General features: G+C 41.0%; 1 protein-coding gene across 6 annotated transcripts in view; it reads left to right on the top strand.

Moving 5' to 3' along the window:
• Window positions 1-27206, top strand: part of ralgapa2 (Ral GTPase activating protein catalytic subunit alpha 2) — a 90323-nt gene that overhangs the window by 12055 nt on the left and 51062 nt on the right. For 4 of the 6 annotated variants that reach the window (XM_075447740.1, XM_075447742.1, XM_075447744.1 and 1 more), the window contains exons 2-25: window positions 2610-2720; window positions 3102-3151; window positions 10100-10157; window positions 11500-11543; window positions 11706-11886; window positions 12051-12166; window positions 13386-13524; window positions 13924-14132; window positions 14510-14755; window positions 14956-15138; window positions 15237-15371; window positions 15503-15651; window positions 15774-15885; window positions 16925-17162; window positions 17720-17899; window positions 20351-20497; window positions 20879-21001; window positions 21927-22012; window positions 22110-22200; window positions 22388-22561; window positions 23252-23431; window positions 24227-24420; window positions 24682-24780; window positions 25943-26098. In XM_075447740.1, coding sequence (XP_075303855.1) covers window positions 2610-2720; window positions 3102-3151; window positions 10100-10157; window positions 11500-11543; window positions 11706-11886; window positions 12051-12166; window positions 13386-13524; window positions 13924-14132; window positions 14510-14755; window positions 14956-15138; window positions 15237-15371; window positions 15503-15651; window positions 15774-15885; window positions 16925-17162; window positions 17720-17899; window positions 20351-20497; window positions 20879-21001; window positions 21927-22012; window positions 22110-22200; window positions 22388-22561; window positions 23252-23431; window positions 24227-24420; window positions 24682-24780; window positions 25943-26098 — 3401 coding nt within the window. The remainder of the gene's footprint in view (window positions 1-2609; window positions 2721-3101; window positions 3152-10099; window positions 10158-11499; window positions 11544-11705; window positions 11887-12050; window positions 12167-13385; window positions 13525-13923; window positions 14133-14509; window positions 14756-14955; window positions 15139-15236; window positions 15372-15502; window positions 15652-15773; window positions 15886-16924; window positions 17163-17719; window positions 17900-20350; window positions 20498-20878; window positions 21002-21926; window positions 22013-22109; window positions 22201-22387; window positions 22562-23251; window positions 23432-24226; window positions 24421-24681; window positions 24781-25942; window positions 26099-27206) is intronic. The other 2 variants (XM_075447745.1, XM_075447743.1) reach the window with 2 other exon arrangements.

Genomic DNA, 27206 nt, shown 5'->3' with positions numbered 1-27206 from the left:
ATACCATTTCATCCCATTAGCACAGACTGTAATGGGTATGGAAGCTTTGGTGCTCTCCTGGACTGGGACTGAAAGGTTCCCAGGTTACATATGCAAGTCACTGCTTATAGCTTTTTCTATGATGTGCTGTATTCTTTATATTATTTGAAATAAAGCCAGAGTGTTGCTGGTGTCCTGCACCACCTCAGCTTCATCTGTACCTGTGACTGTTATAGTTCCGCAGGTTTAGCTCCTAGCTGTTAGCTCAGAGGGTGCACGGCAGCTGCTTCAGTGTGTGGACGTGTGCGTGTGAACATTACCTCACAAGCATACTAATTGACAGCAACTGGCTATTTGTTAGCAAAGTATGTACCGATTTGTTGTTGAAGTCATTGGTGAGTTAAAGGCTGCTTTAAAGCATCCAGGAGCTTTCAGCTGAAAGAGTGAATTGACTGAACGGGTCGACATTGAAGTGTGTCAGTTAGATAGCAGTAGCTTCAGTCAGTCAATTTGTTAGATTCCCCAGTCCTATATGTGAGGATATATTTTCATTTAATTTCTAACTTTCACACACTGCCTCACCCGAGATTCCCTCATGAGGCCTCGCAGAATCTTCCTTCTCTAAGGCGAAACTAGAAGCAGTCCTGCCATTGACTTGATTTTCCCATTACGTGTCCTCATTAGCTGTGCTTTAATCCCAGCGCAAAGATAAGTGGACTGAATCTTTCTCACATTGTTCATCATTCCTGCACTCCCCAGGAGCTGGACAGCTTCTGAGAGCCTTCCAGTTTGCCATGTGTTAGAGGGAGAACTGTAACAGAAGGTGAAGCTTAATTGCTGCTATTCTGCCAGGACTCCTCCTGCCCTATATTTCATTATTCAGAACAGGCCCACCCCAAGCTGTGTAAGGACAGAAAATGCTATCTGTCCCTTACATAAGTATTGAGTGTTTTTCAATCTGATTGTCTAATCTGGTGCTGTATCTGTAGAAAAACACATCAAGTAATTTAGAAAACTGAGTCCACGAATCAGTTTTGGTAATTGAGAAAGCATGAATATAATTCATAAACCAAATAATTATATGTCCACACAGTAAGCAGGTTTACATGACACCAGAAAATAACTAAGCATTGATTTACGTAAACCAAAACCGGACTTTTAAGATGCCTGTAAATGTGTTGAAATCGTACAGAATCGAGAGACAAAACCTCAACTGACTTAAAGACAACATCTGTGCTGTCCATTTGGCTATACTTACATGTACAGTGATCTCCCCAAAAAGGTAGTAGCAGAAGCTCTTGAGCATTTTTTGCGCTGCAACATTGAACATACTCTGGTTAATAACTTGATTCTGTTTCTGTGCATGTATACTGCGACGAGGGTGGTGGTGGTCCAGTTACTGTAAAAAAGCCTGGTGGTGCTGGGATTATAGCACAACTCAAGATGGGCTAACTGTCCAGCAGTTCTGGTGAAGCCTCTAGTTGTTGTTAAAACAGTATTTTTGTTTTCATTTTCAGCTGTGTATGCTGTTATTTTAAAAACTGACCAATTTTTCTTGGTGGAACATTTTGGTTCGTACCGGTGCTTCTGGTAACTTCCGTTGAAATAAACACTTTGGCACAGCTAACTATTCCTCTGAGACTTTATACATCAGCCCGGGCTAAAGCTGGAATAAAAATGTATACTTACACAGTGCTTCTTCTCTGTTTTTTTTTTATTTTTTAAAAGATTGCACTACAACAACAATCACAATGTCGAGTAGATGTAGAGGATATTCGTCTCTTAGTTACGGACCGATGACACGGCTCTCGTAGGTCTATAGCTAAGAGGTGAATATCTTCTATGAACAAGCTGAACCAATGTTAATTAAAGACTTTCAATTTTGAATTTTAAACACAGAAAGTCATAGTGTTTAACACTGTCACCCCACAGCAAGAGGGTTCCATGTTGGACTCCCGGCTGGACTCTTTCTGTGTGGAGTTTGCATGTTCTCCATGTGTATGCGTGGGTTCTCTCCGGGTACTCCGGCTTCCTCCCACCCCCCCAAATTCATGCATGTTAGGGTAATTTGTGGCGCTAAATTGTCCCTGGGTGGGAGTGTGAGCGCCCAACCACTGGGGAGGGAGAGCCAGTTTATTTCTAGTGCCGGTCCCAAGCCTGGATAAATGGTGAGGGTTGCATCCGGCGTAAAACATGTGACAAGTCAATGATGCCAGATCCACTCGCCGTGGTGACCCCTGATAAAGGGAGAGGCCGAAAGAAGAAGAAACACAGAAGGTCATAAATCCTAGTGACAATTCAAATGATACACGCCCTACTCTCAAGATATCTAAATAAAATTACTGATAGGTTGAATTAAATTCTGCACATAATCTAACAGACACACACAGTCACCACGTGAGACGTTTTAATTGAATATCTTGTACTAAAATACGTGACAGTAATGTTTTGATGACTATTTGTGGCAACTGAGAGTTTTCTAAAAGAAATCACAATTCCATTGTTAAATTTCATTCTTTTTTTCCTTTATATTAGGTTGTATTCATTAAGTATAAAATGGATTTTATTAAATGTAATATCTACCAGATGTTATTTCCCACACACTGACACAGTTTGCCCCTTTTCCACAGATATCATTGACAAGGGTGAACTGAAGGCATTCTTTGAGAGCAACTGCTCCCAGATTTATTTTATCTTCTATGAAAATCTCATTACACTGGAAAGCAATTTAAAACAAAAAGGTGAGTATGAACCTCCTTTTGTTTCTTCTTTTTAAGAATATGTATAACATGTATTTGTAGACACACTTCCTGGCCACCGCCTTTAGTGAAGGCGCAGCACTTACCTCCGCCCCACATTTTCACATCAGTGAGCATAAGCCTTTTGACAGACAAATTCTGGTGATGCCTTTTTTAACTGTGAGTATTGAGCGGGCCAGCACTTTAGTTTGGGGTTCATACCCCACTGGGATTATGCTCTCATGGTAACACAAGTTCCTTTGAGCGGCGGGTCATGGAATGGCCCATATTATTGTTACATTATTGATAAGACTACTGCGGCATATCTTGAGGTTATGTGTTTTAAAAATGTAAGTGCTAAAAAGTACTTTCTTTGTATTTCAGGGAACAAATCTCAAAGGGAGGAGCTGGACTCTATCCTCTTTATTTTTGAAGTAAGTTATTTGCCATTTTCTGTGCTGATGTGTCTGATTCACTGATGGCTGCCACAGCTGCAACCTGTTGTCAGCTGAACTCTAGGCCGGGATCATAGTTACTTTCGCGCTATACTGCAGCCCATCTTACTTCTTGAATTTGCCAGGAAATCAGCCCATCAGTTCCTTAGGATAGGCTGGCTTTTAGCTCATTTCTTTGTTTTTAAAAACTCAGGTGTGTATGCAAATTTAGGAGGTATGTCTTCTGTGTGTGTCAGACGTTGTGGGGTATGCAGGTTAGATTCCCTTACCTTGTTTTCCCCACCTGACTGCAGAGGCAGCTCAAGTTTCCAATACAAACAAATAGCTCTCCGGTTACATTTGCTAAGGGCAGGTCTGTAATGATAGCAGCCCATCAAAAGGGGAGCTGGTCTGTGTGTCTCTTTTTGTACAGTATGTTTTGTTCTAGTTTTTCTGATCACCTGAGAGCAATGTCTGAGTGTTCCCTTAACTTATGTCTTAGTTAGTTTCATGTCAAAATGAGCATTTTCATCAAGATTGGTGCTTTAAAAGAAAAAAAAGAATAAATTAAGCACACGATTTCTGTTCACATTTGTGCTCTTCTGATGAAGAAAGCCACCCTTCCTGTCCTCACACGTCCAGCCATCTGACCTGTAAATAAAGTCAGGATTTATACCTCCTCCATATTTATGGAGTCATCTTTTTATAAAGAACTAATATTGAAAGCAGCTTAACCCTCATTTGTCCCGTTTTAGCCCCTGCCTGTGACAACGTGTGCTTTTACCCGTACGCTGAGTAGATAAGCTTGCTTTGAGTGGTGTGTACAGGACAGATAGAGTTGCTTTGATCCTGAGCCCTGGTACACTGTGGACTTTCTCGTTACGCCATATTAGGTTAGGCATGGTGGTTCATATGTGATCATGAATTTGATATCAATGGCTGCGTTTGTGCTCTCAAACAAGCGCTACTAATGTATCAGCTTATATCAGAGGTTATATTATGTAACACAAGGACATAGCAGATGCAGGGAAAAATTACCTAAAATTGACATTCTGAGACAAGTGAATTTTGTAGCCTATTTTTTTTCCCCTTTTGTAGGCAGTTATTTATAGCTTGTGTAGAATTTAGATTTATATAATGTGAATGAGGGTATAAGCCTTCACAGCTTTTGTCTAGCTTTCCTTAGACCAGTGGTGACGTCTGTGACTAAAGCCATTTGGCAGCACAGTGCTTTGCGCCACACTTTAATGCTATATGTCAGGTTAAGAAGAATAACACAGCTCCTGTTATTCTTTGGAAGAATTTCCATGGAAAGCCACAGTTTTATCCTCATCTTATGAGGCAGATGATAAATCTGGTTCCTGGTGCTATCCGTGACCTGAGTCCCCCCCCCTCTTTGCATTCAAATCCGTCTGTTGTGTACAGTACATTTATTCATTTGAGCTGGCAATGTGGGGGTTAATTTCTGTCACAATGAGGTATGTGACCCCTTTTTTCGTGGGTTGCAGGGGAGGAGGAGAGGGAGAGTGGGCAGGGCGGAGGTTATGATCGCCCATGCTGATCCCATATATCTTGAGGGGGTAATCTTTTGTCCCTCCCTATGAGCACGATTGGAGCACTCCACCCCCACCCTACCAGCAGCCATCGCTGTTCCTTTTCAGGATTTCTTTGTGTCTGCTGCCACAGAGGCATCCACCATGGCAGCTTGTTGATGCTGCAGCGTACGAGACCTGTGAATCTTTGTGAGAATTCAACAAGGTTGCTGAAGATGCAGAATAGAGAACCCCCTTCTCAACTCTTCAAGCACCTTATGATATTCCTTTATTTTTTGTGTGTGTTTGGTTTCCCTATTTTTTTCTTTCTTTTCACTTGTATTCAGTATGTCACAAAAACAACGTATGTTCTTTTTTTGACCTCTGGGGTCTTGGCCTCAGTTTTCATTTTGCTCCCACCTCAGATCTGTTGCGATGTAAGATAGTGTCAATTCGGCACCCTGAGATCAAAATAAATGTAAGTTATGACAGGAATGTTTTTTTTTTTGTTTGTTTGTTTTTGCAGTATAATGAATGAAACCGACAGTATTAACAAATATGTTTTGTGACCACTTGAATTAGTACGGCAACATGAGTAACATTCCAAAAACCTTCTCCAAGTGAATGAAGGTTTAATGGTCTCATTTTGAAAAATGTAGGGTGCGATAGAGGTTACACAGCTGCGGAATTTAGTGTATTCTAAACAAGGCTCTTCAGGAAAAAGACCCCACCCCGAACATGAAACGCGGTGCTGACAGCGATATTGCTACAGTGCTACTGCATTGCTTCTCTTTAGCAGGCCCGGGAAGCTTTGTGAATGCAGACTGTCAGGTCGAGCAGAGATCTGGGTCTTTCATTTTATAATTACCCAAAATCTAAAGGCCAAACTTTAAGTTATCTCCTGAATGTCTGAGTTCAGACCTCAGTCCAACTGAGAAACCATCTCTTGGCTTTGTGAAGCTGTGTGAGGACCATGAGCAAACAGGAGTCCCAGCCTGGAGGAAACCCAGATTCCTGATATGCACTGCAGATACAGATAGATGTTGAGCTAAGTGACTCTCAGAAATGTTTAGCGGTTAAATACTTATACTGTTATAGTACTGGCACTGTTACTGGTATATTTGTGTCATAAATTCTACAAATTGTGCTGTAGTGTCAAATATATCCATTTCAGATGAATGTGTTTCCGTCTCCTTTTCTACATGGTCTTCGTTGTACATGACAAAGTTGTAAACACACACTTCGAGTAAATGTAAGACCACCCACTTTCTTATTAGGCTGTTTTTGCTTCCATAAGAGCAGATTGGGGCCTTTCGGGACTCAGTCTTGTTAATACTCTTGCGCGACTGTAGATGACCTCTGAGTGTCTGGGAGCAGTTTGATCTTGGTGACATTGAGGTTGTGGGACAGGTCAAGAGTAAGCACTGGGACCAACAAAATAGTGGCTACATATCCACTTTCTCTCCAGGATATGGCCTTGCCATGATCTTTTGTCTGTCATCCGGACCTGACTCAGCGTTCTGAATTCCCCTTGTCATCCTTACTGTAAATTCCCCCTATTTGGAGTTGAGACTTCTTTCCAAAATGTGCCCAGCTTACCTTTTGATTTAGGGAACTGCCGACCTGGGGTTTTATGTTTAAAGGGTCAAAATCTTTCAGACAGCTTTTGCACGCATGAGATTTTGGATAGGTACCCTAACCCCATAGACAATTGGCCTCCTCGAGTTACATAGGTTTTCTTTTTCCTTCAACTAAAAACAAAACGTGTTCATAATGCCAACGTAGAAAGAAGCTGATTGCGATGTAGCCTCTCAAACATCAGAAGTCACGCACCTTAAAGGCAATACATCGAGCCGACCCGAGTTTGTGATGCTAATTCTTCACTTAAATGTTAATGTTAATCATTTGCGGAATAAAAAGCAGAATAGGATGACAATGTTAAAATTGCACCATGCAAACGATGTGTAGGTAATAACAATGGAAGTGTAATATATCTGTCAATTCCAGTTGTTTCTGTAAAGATTAATACAAACATCTCTATTTCTATCATTAAAAAATGGTGGCAGTTATTATCAAGTAACTGCACTCGGGTGATTAAGTGATAATTATGACAAGTGCAGGGCTGTGGATGTAAATAAAGACATTACATAATTAGATCATTGATAAATGTAACGCTTTAATGTACAAGCGTAACCTTCTTTTTCTACCTGTGTAACTGCGTCGTATTCTTTATGATCCAAATCTCCGTAGGTGTGAAGTTTACCGCTGACCAGTCAGTGGCTGACACATCTGGAAAATGTAGCCAGTGTCAAGTGATTTCTTTTTCTTTCTCATTCCCGTTTATGCAGTCCTGGTTATCACTGTCTGCTTACAACATTTCATAAATGCAAATGTACAAATTGTAGCTCGGGTCTGCACATTATTTTGCACGAGACCATGAATCTCAGGATAAGTTTTTGAGCTCTGCCACATTTCACAGATACAGATAGGTTTTCATTACTTGGAACAGCATGCATTTGTCAAGTTGTTAATGTAAAAATGAATATTTAAAAAAGCTCCCCTTCTCCATCAGAAACTTTTACAGCTCGAGGGGTTAAAAGGATTTAAACTTTGAAGAATCCTGCTGCAGCAGAGTTTTAAAGCTGATGGCACTGAGGAGCTGGGGGAAGGAGTGCGATTGTTTTCTGCTGCTGCCACCCTCTGGCATCAGAGGAGAATGAAAACAGCTTTGTCATGTCTCATTCGTCGGGGTATTGTCTTGGGTAATTGTGAAATAAGAGTTATTGTGTCAGGCCTTGGGCTATATAGTTAAAATAGGCTTTTGTTAACAAATAAAAACATTTGGTTAACGTATGAATAACCATTCAGATGTGCAAAGGACATCTTTTTGACGCTGTAATTTCATTAAGCTCATCTACAAGTGATCTTTGTCCTGGAATCTCACTTTCTTAGTAAATCAGATGATTATGAGGTAAATAACATTCTTGATACAGCCATTGTTTCACTTTTTACCCCTAAATGTACAAATAGTTTTGCTTTATGTCAGTAGATTAGGGCATTCAGGGCATTTTAACTTGGATTTTTTTGTCCGTCTTTGGATGGTGAAACCATCTTCATTTTGTCAGAAATCCCGAACACTATTTATATGACTACATTTGTCATTGCATGTCCATTGCTGTCATCGTAAAGCCCTTGTAGACCACCTCTGTGAGCTGGATATTCTATCTCATGTTCAGGCTCTGCCACTGGAAACCTAAGTGCGGATCATGTAAATGTGTAAAGGCTGAAGTTGTACCACAATAATGCCCCTATCTTTATGCTGGAGTATGACTGCAGATTAGAGTAACTCCTCCAACCTCCAGCCCTGCAGACTTTGCATTCGATCATATCAGCCGGTAAATTCCTCTTTGTTGCAGCCTCCATTCCCTCTCCACGGGGTTTTTTCCAAGCTAGCTTCTCCATCTCATTCCCACTCTCCTGTCTTGATGCCCTGTGAGAAGAAAGACAATGTTATTGTGTCTGTACTCTCACACAAGCGTAGACACGGAAAGACTTAAGGAGGCTACCCTGCTGTGTTACAGCCTAGCATAATGTCTCTGCTGGCCCAAGGAGACGGAGTGAAGGAGGCCAGTACAGAGATGTAATAATCCCATGGGGGATCAATACCAAGGTGCAGCCGCATGCCTGTCCTTGCATATCATCACGTCTGTGGATCAGAGAGAAGTTGAACAGCACAGATTGTCATCCTGTGCCTCCTCAAAGTCAGTGTGTCTGCTGTCACTGATAATGACAGGGATATAGTCTCAGAGGACAAGAAGGAAAAGTTAAAGGTGGAGGATGATGAGGCGGGAAGCAAGTTGTTGATAAAACGAAACTGTCAAAACATGAAAAGACTTCTGGGCCACCAGAGCTCTGAGGAGAATATGCCAAAGAACTGGGCAAAGGAAAGATATTGCTTCTCTTCTTTCTGACCAGTTTAATCGCATGAATATTTTCTACCAGTATGTAATCATTTGTTTTTTTTTAAAAAGAAAAAAAACTAAACTAAATTTAGCCTCATTGTTGTCAGCAAAGATGAATGTTCTGGAAGTTCTCCTTTTTAATTAAATCCTACTTTCTTTTGGAACTCAGATGTCGCTGCTGTACTGTGCAGGTTTGAAGAACTTAATCTTTTAAGTCTGAAACATTTTCCTTATGTGCTCTGCATCCTGTGTTCCTCACTTCAGAGCAGATGAGCTTTTTATTATGCTGACCAGCATTGGTTGTCTGGTTGAGTGGGTCAGAGCTGCCTACGTAAAGCAATAAAAGACAAGCTTGACCTCTACATTGCAATCATGAAGTCCTATTGGGTCAGTGATTAGGCTTTGAAGAGAAGTGAGCGAATGGGGCACAAGTTGTTCACAGTGAGGTGACTATTAACTAGCCAGGCATGCACAGACACACACATGCCCGCCCCCCCCCCCCCTCGACTTTTTTTTTCTTATTTTTTTCCGGCCTCTCAAGAAGGACTCAGTTAACCTCTTGCTGCATTCAAGAATAATGATAGGCTGCTGAAAGGTTGGGGTGCACTAATTGAGTTATAAAGCAGTTACTGCTGAGGTGGTGAGTGCTGTTCTGTGTCACTGGGTTTTTGCAGACATACTCGGCAAAGTGGAGGCAAAGGGCAAGGACACTGCATTTCAGATGTGTAATATTTTTGTCAAATGGTGGCACTAAGCAAATCAAAGTCAGTTGTCACCTGCTTTTATTTTATTTTAAGATCAGACGATGAATACGGAGATGCAACCTCACTATATAGAAATGGTGGACACAACCACTTTGACCTCAGCCATTGCTCGGCAGCATTTAGGCTGCGTCAATAACCGAACCTGGTTGGTCTGACTGAACCACAGAAACTACACAACACCTTATATAGCGGATATCGCAGAGGTCAAACTCTGAGGTCAGGAGAATACAATCCAACTGCGGGAGTCGCCCCCCTGCCAGCTGGCTTCATTTCTGCCCCAGTAGAGTGGAGCTAAGAGCTGTTTTTCACTTATTGCTAAATCTATTATTCAATGGGTGATATTTATTTAACCAAGATACACCAAGTATACTCTGATTTTGAATCTGTGAATCTTATTTTGGCTTTATAAAGCGCTGGATTGATTGAAATTGTTGCTTTGTAATTTTCTGCTTATTATAAAGTAGGTTTACAGTTTTTTGGGTTTTAGCTCTTTAAATGAAAATATGTTTAACAAAGTCTAGCCTGGAGTTGGTCAGTAATCAGTTTCTGTATTTCCCTAAAGATCATAGAGAGAGAATAGATATCTAATACAGACCCATGATGTTTTCTGTTTCTCCTCCTAAAATATAATGAACTTTATGAACTGATCCTTTAATAAACCTACTAATTACTTCTTTTATTTTTCCCCAGAAAATTCTACAACTTCTGCCAGAGAAAATCTACAATAGATGGCAGTTTCACAGTATAGGTATGTACTTCCTGTATGTTCACTATATGAAAACTTTGTACAATCTTTATTCTAATGAACTATTGTTTCTTTGTAACTTCTGCAAGCGGTTATAAATTATGTGTTTGTCCTTTTTCTTTGCACTTCTGTAACCTCTGGGACATTTTTAAGGACAAAAACAAATGTCATTACAACCATGCCTAAGCCTCCCATAATGAAGAGAAAATTAGTCTTCCAAGGGGATGTAAATGAAAAATGCAAATGAGCACTTAATTTGAAATGCAAATTGTGCTTGCATAGGATCAGTCCTGCAAAAAAAAAGTAAAACCGTCAGAAGAAGCAATGACCCCAATTATAACTCTTGTTTGTCAGCCTTTGGCACTTAAACAGTCCAGACTAGATCGCTGTTGGAGATTGGCCTTTCCCACAGGCTTATAATTTCAAATATCAAGTCTCGTCCCAGAAAAGTTCTCCATTTTGTTTGAGAGGGAAATCATTTCAGGTATAAAGCTGCCTCTTAGCCCCCTCCTGCACTCATGTGGAATTTTCTTTTTCACTCTACAGTTTGCGTGTCATTGGTCAAGATGCAGTGCTGTTATTTATATCTTTGAGCCGAGGCGACGCTCACATGATTTTTTTATTGTATTCTACATGCAGATCCATTACAGATAGAATTTCAGGGCCCGGTGACAAATTCCTTGTAGTGGCTGGAATGACGCTGATAGCTTGGTGGTTTTGTCCCTCTCCTGCTGAGGATTGCAAGGTCACAGACATTTCACGCAGACCATCAAGATCCTTTTGTCCCCAAACTCACAAGCAGGAAAAGATTTCTTTCTTCTTTTGTGCCCCCAACATTCAGATGGGAGCACCAGGCGAGCATGTTTATGAATTCATCCACACGTCAGCTTTGCAGTACTTGTAAAATTGTTTCTATTTCTACGAGTTAAAGATGTCAAAGGCAAATTACTCAGTGAAGGACTTGCTTGATAAAGATAAGGCTTACTTTTTACACCTACTTAACCGTGCTTTTAACTCTAATCCTAAACATACAGGACCAGTCAAAATGTCCTCACTCATACGAACCTCTTCTGGGCTGCAATCAGAGCAATGTCTCATCTTATTACAGCAGAACCTTCATGAAAGCGTGTTGCTGCCAGCTGATGTTAGATTTCATCAGGAACATCGGAAGCCTTTGGGCTCTACCCTCTAGTTTGTTAAGATGACCCATTCAGGTCAATTTGTTTTCAGTGGAGTTGATACTTTGTGCTGTTTCTTTGGTGTTTGCCGGCTGTGTGGGAGAGTTCTGTTAAAGATTTGGTTCGTGCAGGTTTCTGAAAATCTTGTTTTTTCTTATTTCCGACAGGTTCTATTCTAAAAAAACTACTACACACTGGAAATTCATTCAAAGTAAGTGCTTTGTTCCACTATAACTCCACCATGAAATGTCAGCATGGAGTATCCTGCTACGCTGTAGTCTTAAAGACAGGCTGCACACAGTTCTGTCTTAAATTTATTGTTAAAGTGAGTTCCCTTTGTGTATACACTAATAAAAACCCCTCTCCTGCTTAGATACGCTGTGAGGGCATCCGTCTCTTCTTGCTGTGGCTGCAGGCTCTAAGAGACAACTGTGCTGAGGAGCAGTTCCTTATCTTTGCCTGTCTAGTGCCAGGATTCCCTGCTGTTCCCTCCTCCAGAGGACCCTGCACTCTTGACACCATCATTTACAATCCCTTCTCCAACCCCCCAGATGGTGAGGCAAGGCAGACACATGCTTCTGTGCAATGTGTCTGCACATTTTTTTAAGGCATAAACTTCAGAACACACTGAACTCATATTACACGTCTCTTTTTAGTGCAGAAATTCTCTTTTTATCTTCGTTTACCTTGGGTCTGTTCTATCTTTCAATCGAAACAGCAAAGGTGGTGCCTGAGGAGATTACCCCGCTGGTTCCAGCCATGACTGGAGAAAAAGTTGTAGATGACCCGACCTGTTACATCCTCGAAACACTGCTCAAGTACATGGTCACCCAGGTAATAACGAATTTTTTTGGGTGAAAGATTAAAAAGCTATTTGGCATTTGTCGCAGCAGCATCTCAAATTTCACCCGCGCACTGCTTCCCAGAAATGTTCCCATATTTTCTGGAGGGGCTTTAGTGAGAGCACAGATCTCTGTAGCATTCACTTTGAGCTTATTTCACAGTTTAATCAGCCAGTTCCCTGGTAAGAAGTGTAGAAAATGACCACATCTGCCCAAATGTGAATTTAACAGATAATCTGGAGAAAGTCAGCAAGTGTGCATTCTGTTTCCGAGTTGCTGCTTCTTAGCTCTTCTGCTTATTTGTAAGTGACTTTCCGCTCACCTGTAGATACTCTCGGTATGGCAAAATACACGTGATGTTGTTATTGAGACAAAAAAGACTTATAGATAAGTAGAGAGCCTCATCTGCAGTAAACAAAACACTGCAACTTCCACATTTAGCTTCATGAGCTGCCTCCTGCGTGCTCCACACAGCTGCCGCTCGAGAGGTTTCCAGTTGTGCGTGTGTATTATATGTCGAATGTCCCATTGTGAAGTTCATGCGTGAACAGGAAACTGCTGAGAAAGTCCATCTGGGACACTTTAGACATTCTCTGGTGTTGGCTCTTGTTGGACCGGTCATACTGGTACAGGATATTCTGTCGATTGAGACTGATAAATACCGGTTGTTCACCATTTGTAACAGTAATGTATTCTTCTCTTGTCCTCCTTCTTTATGTTATTACTTTTTTTTTTTTTTTTAAAGAAGAAATTTTCCCCTTCTTTGAGGCTATTTGAATGGTAACTTTTTCAGGAAAGCAAAATTTGACAGTGATATCTAACCGCGGCCGAGCCTTAAGAGATAGAGTAGGTTGTCTGTTTATCAGAAGATCTGTGTTTTTGTTCTCTCTGGTGCTCCAGACAACATGTCAAAGTGTCCTTAGCCCACATATCGATCCCATAGTCTTTTTTCATTAATTTAGAGATATATGAATGAATGTCTGTGTGTTTGTTGTTAAAACTAACGCGTTACAAGCTTTTAAAAATGTTCAGTTGTTCATCTTAAGTTAACCACGTCACCCAAACCATTTCACCTACTTGTATCCAGTTTCTTAGGATTCTTCAAACTTTTGGATGGCAGACAGCATACTGTCGGTGTCTGAGTGATGCTGGAACCATGTCCTCCTCTTGTGTACGCACCTTGTCTACCTTTTGTCCTGTCTTTCTGCCAGGCTTCCAGTTTAGAATGGAAGAACAAAGAGAATCAGGACACGGGCTTCAGGTTTCTCTTCAGTCTCTTCAAAAAGTACTACCTTCCTCATCTGTTCCCCTCCTTCACCAAACTCACAAACCTCTACAAGCCTTTATTAGGTGAGCTAACTCTGAGAAAATATACACTTGTCTTGTTCAAAGCAAATATTTTCCTACTGCAATGGCACATACGATGTACGTTATATGGACTGTCATTAAGACAAGTTGATTGAAATAATCATAGCTTGCAAACTTAACACTATCATTCTGAGCGTTTGGTTTAATTTAAACCGTTAGAACCACCAGAACAACTTAGCTACTACATTACATAAAAGAATATTATATGTTATATATTTTTTTTTTATATATATATATATATATAAATAATAACAATATTGTGGCTTTTTCATTTCCTGTGAGTTGACTGAACATTTTGATTATTTTAGAAAAAACCCAATTATTTCTATCTCTTTGTCTTTGTCTATCCTCTACTTTTTATGCACTCTCTCAAATGATCAGACCTCCCCCACCACAGACCTAAACCCTTGTATGTGCCAGTGACGCGGAACAATGAGAGCACCTTCTGCACTAGGGACCAGTACCTGGCACCCAGAGTGGCCTTCATCACCTGGCTGGTCACCTTCTTCCTGGAGAAGAAGTATGTCAGCAGTGCTGCTTCGGCGCAGAGCGCCAAGAACGGCACCGAGGTCATTCCTAAACTCATCCAGGTGAACACGACACCACTCTTGTGTTGCTTTTTCACTCGGTAATAAAAGATGGAGGACTGTTAGTTGACTTAGGATGTAGTGCTATAGTTTTCCTTTTTGTGGGAGACGGATTAAAATACATAGTTGCTGGACTCATGAGAGAGGAAGTAGAATTACATGAATAACCGTGGTTCTCAGAATTGCACAGAGCAGATAAAGATTATGAAGTAATTACTAATACAGCATTCACTCATGAGCATACTCATTCCCCATTACAAATTAAAGTAGTGACTTTGAAACTGGACTCTAGTGACCAATTATTTAGCTGTGAGGAGGCTGCCCTGTAACGTATGTAGCCGCTCTGATTTTTCTCCTAACTGTGTCTCTCTGATGGCCAGACTGTCACTGCAGGCAGTAGCAGCCAGGAGAAGGAGAGAGACAAGACATGTGATGGGGATACCAACGGGCCAGCTGGGGATCCTGAGAAGAACCATTCCAACAGCAGCACGTTGTCTGATCGACGGCCCAGTGATTCCAGTTTGTGTAGCATCGAGGAGGAGCACCGACATGTCTACGACATGGTGCATTCCATTCTGCTGTCCACCAGGGACAACGTTAATTTTGTCAATGAAGTCTTCCATCAGGTACAGTGGAGGCACCAAGCAATTATTGTATAAACTTACTGCAATATGAGCCATACAGCCATATAACATGTACTGTGTCGCCCTCTAGTGGCCATTCTGTTAACATAAGTGGAATATCCTTCCCACTAACGAGATGACCTTTATGGATGTTTAAAGTCCTGTATTAGTTATCTGTAAAAGCTCGTTTTCTCCTTCCAAAGGCTTTCCTGCTGCCATCCTGTGAGGCTTCAGCCACCAGGAAGGTGATTAAAGTGTACAGAAAGTGGATCCTGCAGGGAAAGCCCAACTTCATGACCGAGCCTGACAAAACTAGGCAGGAAGACGAAGTGGATGACAGCTCTGAGCCGATACTCAGCACACAGGCAAACAGCATTCATATACAAGTAAAGACCACATGAAGAGGCTGCACAGACAGAAAATGAGTTTACAATGTTCCGTCACATATAGCGGCGACTGATTGGCCTGTCTTGTCTCTTACAAGATGTTGGAGAGTCACGGTCACAGACGGTCATCCAGCTGGGGGAGGACTTACTCTTTCAGCAGCGCTATCAATCGGGGCTTTCTCACAGAGCAGCAGAACAGGGACATCAAGGCTGGCGTCCAGCCCACACTACAGGTCTGGTTCTGTGTTGTTACAAGTTGATATCACATCGCGTGATGATTGAAATGAGGAACTCTTAACAGTATGTACTTTGTCTAATGTCACCGTTCTCTGTGTGGCTCTGTTTGTGTTGTGCCTGTTTGAAGGTGTTCCTGACCAACTCATCCAATGTGTTCCTGTTGGAGCCATGCCAGGATGTACCCAAACTCCTGGAAAATCAGGTTGAGGTGTGCAAGGGTGTTCTCAGCATCTACAGGCACATGATCATGGAGCACACCATGAGTACACAGACGTGGTCAGTAAGATGTTCAAATACAATATGTTTTTATTTCATGCTGTCAACTGTCAAATGAAATCTGATTATATATGGCTTTATCTTCATGGCGCTCCTTTTTTTGTTTGTTTGTTTTTGTGCAGGGAGCAGATGCTGCAGGTACTACTGAGGATCACAGAGGCGGTGATGAAGAGGCCACACGAAAACCAAAGAAAAGACAGCTTTGCTGAGAGCTTAGCATCTATACTTTTTAGGGTATGCCTACATCTACTTTGTTGCAACTAATGTAAAGGCATGTTGGGATTAATTAGAAAATATCGTCGGTTACTCAACACAAGTTATGAAGCAACTTTAGTAATGAGTAGCATAATCATTTGGATCATATAAAAGATGATTTTTGTCAGAATACTTTTGGATTATTTTGTGAAAACTTTAAGAAATGGCTCCTTATACTGAAGACAATAACTAGTTTTCACTGTCAATCGAATGTAGTTTGTTGAATCTAAGATTCCACCTACTCTTACTAAAACAGTGCGAGCACAAACTTTAAGTGTATTCTGCAATATATGGGCAGTTTTCTCTGTTTCGATGCCAGTGGCTACTTTTGTGATATCATAAGTAACACATTGTCGAAATTTTCTTCTTTAATTTTCAGTGTAATGAATAGAAGTAAAAAAACACATCACAGCACACTTTGACTGTAGGTAACTGCATGCATATAAACTCTTTAAAAGCTAACGTCAAAGTTTGTTTCACTGGAACTTGCTGAGTATTTAGTGCCTATTAGATCAAGGTTTCCCTCACAGTTTTGATACTTGGGCTGGCTGACGGCTGCCATATTTAACAACGCTCTTGCATGGTTTTTTTTAATTTATTTTTCACATGCTATAACAGTGAAATCTAGTCCTATAGTGTGATCTTCATACACCGCTTCGATTCAGCCCTCCACCACTTTCTCACACACACACACACACCCACTGGATCAAGACATAGTCACAACAGGAACACACTCACTAGTGTTATTGGGTAAACTTTCAGATCCCTTTTTGGAACTGTCCATATAGCATCCTTTTAAAGGAACCTTGATACCTTTCTGGGCAAAAACTCTGTCTGGAAACTTGACGGGCTTTATGTTGCAACGGAAATAACAATGAATGAAAATATTAATACGATAAATTCTAGGTTGTAAGACACTGTTGTGATGTCCCATCACATCTTGTTACCACCTTTAAGTCCTCGCTGCAACCCTGTCTGTCAGTCAAAGTTAATTGATCTTTTCTCTTGTTGCATTCAGACCATCATTGTGGCGTGGGTGCGAGCCAACCTCTGCGTATTCATCTCTCGGGAGCTATGGGACGAGCTGCTGGCAGTGCTGTCCTCTCTTACCTGCTGGGAGGAGCTGGTGACGGAGTGGGCCAACATCATGGACTCGCTGACAGCTGTTCTGGCACGCTCCGTTTATGGCCTGGACATGGCCAGCCTGCCTTTGGACAAACTCAGCGAACAGAAAGAGAAGAAGCAGAGAGGACGTGGTGAGGAACAGAACTGGGAAAAACATGGGGCTTAGGATGGCTGTGATTCGAATGGGGGGAAAAAGTTTTGAAAGGTTTTATTGAAAGATACATGTGGCTTCTTCCTTATTTTGATTTGTTTTTCCATTTCATTGCTTGTTAGGCATAATGCCTACCTGTGGAAGTATCTTCACCCTGACATTCATTTCTGATGACCAGTGCTTTGTTGTTCTAAACCCATAGAATACACAAGCTGATATTAATAGTTTTAATGGGCATTGAGGCTCATGGTGAATCAATTATTGACCACAATACATAGAACTGATTTTAGAGGCCCTGCTGTTCAATGTTGTATTCAGAGAACATGTTTTCAGGACATTAATAAATTACCTTAAGGCTAAGAAATGCATTTTAAAACTATAATAGGAGCCTCTCTGTATGCTATAAAGCAGAGAGTCTTTCTTTGTACTTGTCAAAGGGAGTGTGGGTTCTAAATGTTAAATCAACAAAAGTGATGATAAATGGGAAAGTCTCCAGTACACTTCAGCACACTGAAACTCTTGATCTTTGCATGCCAGGAGTTATCCAGGACTCCCAGAAGGCAGCTGCAGTTGCACGCTCATTCTCGCTGAGTTGGAGGAACCAAGGAGAGCAGGGCGGCCCAGGAGTCCAGGAGCCCATGAGGATTCGATCGGCCACTACCTCTGGGGCACCCGGTGTGGAGAACGCCCGAAACAACGTCCGACAGAAAGCTTCTGGTTGGTACCACCGTTAGTCTGCATGATCAGAGCAGCCAAATAATAAAGGACACGGCATGGCTTTTATACAGCACCTCCCATGTGTACTGTTCTATAGGCGTTTACTATTGTCTTCAGCCTTTTTGTGTGACAGTGATAAGCCTGTGGAGCACTATTTCAGACCTCAGAGTTTATCCGACATATTTATTGTGTTTAGAAGTCTTCAGACAGGTCCATGTGTACACTGGCCTGTGTGTCATTGAAAGGTCTTACACTATAGACAAAAAGGCCAGCAGATGGCCCTCATTGTTCCCCTTTCATGTCACTGGCCAGTGTGTCAACAGGTTTCCCTGTCAGCTTGGTTGCAGGCATACAGCACAATTCCCCCGATGGCATGTCAAAAGGCCAGCTTTGGATGCTGCAAACAGGCCTTATCTGATGGCAAAGTGACAGGCTAATTACAAGCTGACCTGGAAGGCAGCAGAGTACTAAGTAACTGCAATGCCTGTCTCATGTGTCCTAATATTTTCTCAACAGAATAATAAAAGATGGAGATGATCCATTTTCATTTGTTGGCCTTCCACCCACCTACTGTACCAACAATGTTTCAAAATGACGAGCTCGTTGAGCAAGGGGCAGATGGCTTCGTGCCTAAAAGATTAAGTCTTAGACGGGGTGTGTGCGTGCGTGTGTTAGCACATCTATTATGTGTGTCATGTGCATGTTTATGCATCTATTCTGTTAGTCTGTTTATTTGTCTCTACGTCCACGCAAAGATGAACATTAAACACAAGCGCTTCAGATTCTCTCCCTTTCTTTGGCCTAATTGGATTTCTCCCACATTGATCTTCAAAGCACCAACAGCCCTTCTCCCTTCTCCTCATAAGAAAGCCCACACATCAATTGCACGGCAGTTTTTGATAGTTTCATTAAGAGTGTAATTAATGCTCATTAATATGCATAAATGGGAAGCAGTGGCGGGCTGTGGCAGGGGCGATGTATCTCTCTCACTGAAAGGCGTAATTAAAGTGTGCTGAAAGCAGAGAAGAGAAACGTCCTCTTTCACTGCTCCATCTGAGAGTAAGCTTCAAGTGCTATCCAGACACAATGGCAATGCATCAGCATTGACAACTGTCAAAACTTGGTTGCTCTTACCCATGCAAATACATCGTGTTATTGTTCTGAAATCTTTTCTTCATAATAGAGGAAAAAAAGGCTCAAAATTTCATTATGGTACTCATTAGTCTCGTACAATTACAGAGACCCAGGTGAACAAGGGCTCTCTCTTCCACTGCCGTAATGCTTATTGGGTGCTTATGATTAAAGTTATTTTATTTCCAGATTGCAACATGGAATAATATTGAAAGTTTAATTAAAAATGGTAGTAGGTTTGGCTCTTTAACAGGTAATTATTTCTAGAGCTACTAGTCTAAGAAACGGAGGAATGCACATAGGTTGGTATATCTTAGTGCAGATGTGTTTGTTTTTTGGTTGTATGTTTGCTCATTGCTCAACGTTAAGTATTTTATTTTACCCACATTAGCTTAGAAGACCGTAGCAGTCTGGAGCATGGTTAGTTAAGTCCCCTGATCATGCTTGAGACCAAGGGATTTATTTTATAAAGTAAAGTTATTCTACATTGTTCCAGTAAGATAGAGTATAGATTAAAGTAATATTACTTTGTTGTATGTGCAGTACATCTGCTTTGGTGTTTCACGAGTTAGTTAAACGACCGATATTCCCATAGGCCCAATACATTTAAGGTTGGTGAGTTAATCATTGTTCACTCATAAATGTGCTGTTCAATACATAGATGAACATTTCCTGCAGGCAAAAACAACAAATCCAAGGAGCCATTTACAAAGAGGTTTTTCACATCATGTTGAAAATGGTGTGTGTTGGTTCATAATGAACATTTTGTTACAAAGAAATCCCTGTTTTCAGGATTCAGTTTCAATCCTTCAGTTTTTATGAACATTTATTCTCTGCTTTTAACAATGAACTTTTTTATTTTATTTTAGGATTCCTTATGTCTGATATTTTTCTATTTCTTGAGTTTGATCATGTTTCACTCTGCAATGTCATTTGTTGTATTTGATTTAAATGCACTTCAAATTGAACACAGGTTTTTTTTAAAGTTTTTTTTACAGTTTTCTAGCTTTATTTAACTAAAGATTACCTTCGTTTGATCATTTCTGAAATATAAAAATCAGTGACCTGTGTTGGTCAGGCTTGGCTTTAAGGACTTTGGCTTCAGGCTGATGGTGTGTTTTTTTTTTTCCCCTCATTTTCAGTTTCCAACTCTGAATTAGACCATATTTAAGTTCAACTCTGCTTTTTTTTATTTGTATTTATTAATGGAAGCATTCCATACTCTGCTGTCATTGAACACTGTTTTCTTCCCTCTACCCTTTTTGATCTATTCCCACTGTCTCTTTCTTTTTTCTCCTCTTTCTCTTTCCCTGATGGAAGCTAAGCGAAGCCAGTCCATCAGCAACTGTGTTCACCTTTACGAGGCTTTGCCCACAACTAAAAGCGTTCCTATGCTTCTCCACACTGTGAGCTCTTTCTTGCCTGGTATCTCTTCTGGTAACTCTGCTTGCTCTCATAGACTCTCAGGTAAAGTGTATTGTGAGAGCTGCATGTGTTTGCGTGTTTGTGAACTCCCGCCCTGCGTTTCGCATCCATCAGTCACGATCTCTTGTCATCATTTGCAGTGTTTGATCTTACTGCTTTAGGTTTACAGTAGGCTTTGAACTTGACAACCTCCTGTGCACTTAACATAATTCAAATAAATCTCTAGACAGGCCTGTTGCGTTATACGGTCCGTATGCTGCATGTCTGCATGGCAAAAGTTCTCTCCATGTTTTCATTTATCTGTTTCTGCAAAATCCCTAAATTTAACCCAAGTCCTATCTCAGGGTGTTCCCATTGTAAGCCTTGCATTGGTGTGTATTCGATGGATCTTGCAACACAGACTAACTTGTGTTTTCTTGTCAGATGTGGAGGAGTGTCAGCTGTCAGAATGTGGAGGAGAGGAGGAGCTGGGCGGCAGGGAGAGCCCTCTGCAGCGTAGCAGCAGCACCTCAGACATCACCCAGCAGCTGTCTGATACTTTGCCAGGTATAAACACCAAACTAATTCAGATCCCTTCGACTGGAATTACACCCGCACCCTGTTAAGATACCACGTAGCTGTCTTTTTCTCCGTGTATAATGTCATTTTTCAGTTGAGTTGTCAATTTAGTAATTACACGTTTTAAAATTTAATTAAGTTCAATATGGAGCCTGGCAATAAATCAATCCGTTCAGTTTTTGTTGACAATGATAAATATTGGGACTGTTATGGCTGTTTTGAGAGGTGGTAGAGTGGTTTTACACAGTCTGTGAGTCTATATTCACCAGCAAACACAAGTGTAAAATGATAGTAATTATTCACCTCGGGTTGAGCATACATCTATATACATCTATCTGCAGAGCTGTTTAAGGAAAATGTTCAGGAAACAGTAGGCACTTTCCAGAGAAATGTTTTTTTTTAATGAACCACCTGTCTATCACCGTCTGCCACAAACTGAAACCAATCGGACAGTACTGACACATGTCCTAAATGTTTTAAGTAGTGTTTTTTTTTGTGTAAAAGCCATATGAGACGCAACCCAGCGTTTAGAGTAGCGTAAAGTTGACTGTTAATGTGTGACTTCAGGAGACCTTCGCTTTTTCTTCTCTGCATTAACCCTTTCAGACCTCAGGTTTTCTTTAAAACAGCCTTTCCACTTCTGAAGAAATTAGAAACATGAATTGACCTCCAGCCTTTATTATGAATCATTGGCTTTGCCCTCATGTTGAGTAATCATTCTTAAATGTTGATGTAATGTGTGCGTCACTTGAGGCTTGAATGGCAAAATGATGCACATGTTGCTTAAGGTCGTATATTTTCACAGTTAGGGTAAACTCTGTTTCAATGATGGATTCTCATATTGATTGAGTTGCATTTTAGTCAATCTAATTAAACCAAAGGAATCCTTATAGCATCCCATTTCACCTTGCAGCCCAGAAGAGAGAGTGCTCCCCTACTTCTTGTGGTTCTGACAGCAGGACGTCTGAAAGCAGGACTGAGAACACTGAGCCACCAGTGGTGAGAAAACTCAACTGTTCCGTAATATCATGTTAAAGTAATAAAATAAGAACTGTTTATGACAGTTTCCTTTATATGTTTCCAACTGCTTTCCTAGATTCTCATCCGACGGAGCAGCAGTCCAGTTGAGACGGAGTGTAGTGCTGACGGACACGCAAACTACTCAAGGCCCAAGCTCAGAGATAAGAGTAAGAAATGACAGAATTATTTGGTTCTTTAAACTGGTGATTGTTGTGATAACTATTTGACATTAAAATACAGCAAAACAATCTCAGTTTAAACATTTTTTTATTCATTAGTTAAGTCAAACACTGAGTGATTATGCACTGGTTCCCGACACAGGAAGCCTGGCCTAATTTTCCCCTCCTTACCTAGGTGAAAGTATAAGTAGTGAGACGTCCAATGGCTACCTCAATGAAGCTGAAGTTACCTGGCAGACCTTTGACGAGGAGGCTGACAATCAGTCCACTCAGTCAGCTCACATGGACGTGACAGCTGATCCTCAGAGCCAGGGGAGTCTGCTGCTCAGCCACAATGAGGCATTAGCAGGTAAAGGAGCTGATAAGAAGTCAGAGCATGCACCCAAAACTGAATGTTGTCCTGTAATTATTATTGACAGTACACAAACATTAACAGATTCTTAGGATCACTGTCTTTGTTGATCTGTTTGTATTAACAAGTAATACAGACACCTGTCAGGTTGCACGAGTTGAGCCTGGTTTAATTAAGTTGCTTTAACTGATCGGATTAAGTTGAACATATAGATGGTGTTTTTATCATAAAAGGAAGGTCTTTGTAACCATTCAGAATATAGATGTGATTATTCGTTCACCTGAGGTGTTTTACATCTCGCTCAGGTTCTGATGCGTCCATAAATCTCTCCCATGATGAATAGATTTGTTAGAGTCGGGTAGAGCGACCCTGTATTTGCCACAGTACTTCTTTTACTAAGCCATTCGATGCTGTGTTGTTTGAGTTGTGAATTTTCTGAGGGGAAAGGGACGAGTCCGATTCAAGCAAAACTCTTTATTGGTCCCAGTTATCTGTTCTCACAAAAAATTTGAATCCATTCAGCTCTTACGTTACTCCTGTCTTCAGTGTTGACTTATGAATTCTCTCCCTGTGCCCTTCCCATTTCTGTGTGACCTTCTGTGTGTGTATCTGTTACATTGTGATCATGGTGCACTTGTGCTCCCTTCCTCAAACCCAGTTTTATCCCTATTCCTTTTTTGTTCTTAGGTCCTGAGTGTGCCCACCCTCCCCACTCTGCACCTCCCTACCACCACCACAATTCCCACTACCAATACCCCCAGAACCCCCCCGCTTCACCGGCCCTGCTGGTGCACACAGAGTGCCCACGGGACTGCCCCCTGGACGACACCATGCATCAGTCTGTCTTACACATGCCACACCACTTGGGTACCGCTGCCTAGCTGTTACTCATCATTTAGACCATAATCCTCATTTTCCTTTGACTCTCCATGCTCTAGCTTTACCATGACTAATTTTCCTTGCATTATACTATTCAGTTCATTTATCAATATGGCAGATCCAATTGGATGTTTCTACTTCTTTCTATGTATTTTCTATACTCACTTTCTCTTAAGGTCCCTTGGTGCTGGACTACATAGAAATTGTGGACAAAAGAGAAAAGAAAATTGCTTTTTTTTAGGTTCTTCTGGAAACCCTCTTTTATCTTTAACTTTAAACCAAAATATTTTTTTCTGTTTCTTCTTTAATACATGGCTCCATTTTAATACATTTCTTGCATTTTATTTACATTTCTCACTCCCTTTTGTTCCCATTATTCTTCTGCTTCCCACCAGGTGGCACTGCCGTCTCACAATTCATCTGGATGATGCATGTGTTTTGTGCCTTTTCCCCTAAAGCATTTCAGTGCTTTAGTCGCATACGATAACAATCTTTGTGCTTGAATGCATTTGGGGAAAAGCACTGACAGTCTGTGGATTTGGTCAACAGCTGCTCAAAGCGATGACTAAATGGATTTATTTTCCTACAATCCATTTTAGCAAACCTCAAATTTGAAATTCCTTTATAAAAGCATTTGTGGCATTTGTTGACTGAATTCAGTCTTCTCAGTAAAATCAAATCTGCTTCACTTTGTATTCTGTGCCGGTAAGTGCAGGTGTATTCATTGCCAAAAAATCTGTGTTCTTTAACTCAATGTAAAACTCTCTGTCTTTGACCGTGCAGACAGCAGTGAGTGCCTGGCTGATGATGTTAGCATCATAGCTGGTGGGACCCTGACTGGTTGGCATGCTGATTCTGCCTTTGTGCTGTGGAGGAGAATTCTGGGTATCTTGGGAGATGTCAACAGTATCCGCTGCCCTAAAATCCACGCCAAGGTCTTCTCTTATCTCTATGAGCTCTGGCACAAGCTGGCCAAGGTACAGAAAAGAGTAAAACGCCCTTTTGCTTTTAAGGCAGAAAAATAAAACATAATTACCCATGAAGACATAGCTGTGCTAAAATATAATTACATAATGGTATTGCTCAATTTAGCACGATACGACTTCTATGAAACAGTTGAGTTTTTATGATTTGATTATGTTCCAGAAATGATTTATTCTTACTTTCTTTGGCAGAGATGTTTACAGAAATTTCATGAAGGTTGTGCTCATGGACAAAAATGAAATGTATGTTTACAGATTCGGGACAACCTTGGGATCAGTGTGGATAATCAGTCCTCTCCTCCCCAGCCTGTGTTTATTCCTCCTCTGCGAATGCTCTCATCCTGGCTCTTCAGGGTATGAATAACAAATGGACACAGCAAGCAACCTATTACATTTCTAAAGTATAATATCCTCCTCTAAAATTAAATTGATCTGAAAAAAAAAAAAACAGCATTTGTCATTATATTTGGAGCAGGTAGCTAACAGGGCAGAATATTTATAATTGTATGAAAAAGATTTAGGAACAGAGCTGCTTCTGCTGCCCTGAACACGACAGTTGAAAAGCAGTTCAGCCTCTTGGATTTTAAAACGATTTTAAAGTTTGGCAGTATCTTTGATTCCCAAATTAAGGTTCAGTTCAGGTCTGTTTAATTTTTTATAGTGTCAGGCCCCAACAGACATCTTCTCGGGGCACAAAGATATTGAATTTATGCACTGCATCAGCGAAATATTGAGCTTGTTTGAACTTTTCTGAGCAGTTGCAGGAATGAAATGATAGTATTTAGCATTCCATTTATTTATTTCCATTATAGAAGTAACACCAGTTGGTTTACTTCCTCTTTAAGCATAGGTTGGTGTTTTTTTTCTCTTAGTATAGTCTCATAAATAGAACGTCACACGCATGTTGCAAAACAATTAGATGTTAAAACAATTTGCACAATAAAAACGTGACGTTTCTACTCCGAAATTAAATTCGGTGTAAAAAAAAAAAATGACAACCGTGAAAATTTGAGTCTTAAAGGTGTAAAATGTGCAAAGGAAAACATGCAGGAGCCCTGAAATGAACTTTAAATCAAATTTTGTACCTTAAGAACTCACTAATCTGTATTCAAATAGCTACAAATGTTGTTTAAAGCAGGGAAATAATTTTTTGACTACATAAGATGATTTGATTCCTTTGCCAGGTAATGTTGAACTTAAGACTTTTTACATTACTAATTTGACATTTGTTGCAGAGTGAGTAAAGCATTGAAAATTCCTAATTAATGGGATGTAATTAATGGATTGTTTTCCATTTACAGGAGACCCATTAAAAGCAAGAACATTACACCAAAGTCAAAATCAAAAACATCAATTATCACCCATAATAAGTGCCCCAACTGATTCCTGGGATGAGACTTAGGCAACATATAAATGCCACAAAAGTCATGTTCTCCATACGCTGCCTCAGTACATTATATGTTTAAAGAAGACCCCCTCGTAGTCATACTGACCTCATTGTCTCTGCCCTCCACAGGCCACCATGCTCCCTGCAGAATACAAGGCTGGCAAGCTGCAGGCCTACAAGCTCATCTGTGAAATGATGACCAGACACCAGGACGTGCTTCCCAACAGCGATTTCTTGGTGCACCTATACCACATCATGCACAAGGGCTTCACCAGCGGTGACCAGGTACAACCAGCAACCCTTTTGAAGTCCTTTTTCTTTCTTTTCTTTTAACCTGTAGGTGGCGCATCATTCAAATCCATGTGCTTCGGCTCCGATTACCGGTGGAAAACAATTACATGCAGCGAATAGTTTCTTTTTTTCTGTGGGATGTTGGGTTCTTATTCAACTAGTGGTTTCCACTGTGAATCGGGTTAAAACTTTGACCTGTATTTTTGAACCCAAGAGAGTTGCTGTGCTTTCCAAATATGGATGAGTACGGGGAGAAGTGGAGATAAAGGCCACGAAGGTACACTGCCATTTCAGAATTGTGGCTCGGTTTAAAAACCAGGCTTGCCAACCAGTGGTGATGAAGAGAACTACTGTGTTTTGGCATCTTCCACCTCCTTTCGCCACACCCTTCCTCGTTTTTCGAATCTGGCATAGCTCCATTGCTCTTAGACAAAGCTGAGTGGAGATGAGTGGAGATGAATAGAGTTCCCCAAAACAAAGGACAGGGATAAAAAGTCTGTATGCGTGCATGTGCTTATATATATGTATGTATGCCCTCTTTGTTGGGTTTCTGTTGCGCCTTGGCAATGCGACAAGCTTATTAGAATGTTTTCCATGTTGTTAAATAATGTTTTGAGCCCCTGCCGCGTATACGTGATTAATTAAGGATTGACGTCTGTCGCGCTCCGTTAGACTGACACGTCAGCCGGAGGCCCAGAGTAGACGGGCCTGCCTGTGTGTAAAGGAGCGGGAGGGGAGCCTGGGGAACGTAGTGTAGAGTAGAGCAATGAGGGGGGCACACTGAGAGACCAGGCAGCATTCTCAAGCTTTTGTTGTGGCTCTGTATAATGCGTATGGGGGCCAGAGCCAGGCTGGCCACTGAAGCATGCTCAAATTGGCCGGAGAAAAGAGTCCTCACGCCACACAATAGAGGACAGCCGCACGCCTGCTTAACATAAGAAAGTGGCTCTTACTCTCCCCCCTCCTCCTTCCTTTCGGACTCTACCCCCCCACCCCCCCTCTGCACTTAAGAAAAGGAAAAAAAAATTTTTTTTTATCATTTCTAACCATACATGTGAATTTTTAATAAATTTTTTCACACACGCTTTTTTTCCACTTAGCT

Source organism: Odontesthes bonariensis, chromosome 17 (genome assembly GCF_027942865.1).
Source record: "Odontesthes bonariensis isolate fOdoBon6 chromosome 17, fOdoBon6.hap1, whole genome shotgun sequence".
Classification (NCBI taxonomy): domain Eukaryota; kingdom Metazoa; phylum Chordata; class Actinopteri; order Atheriniformes; family Atherinopsidae; genus Odontesthes; species Odontesthes bonariensis.
The sequence above is the reverse complement of the archived record's forward strand: the minus strand, read 5'-3'. Positions and strand labels throughout refer to the sequence as shown.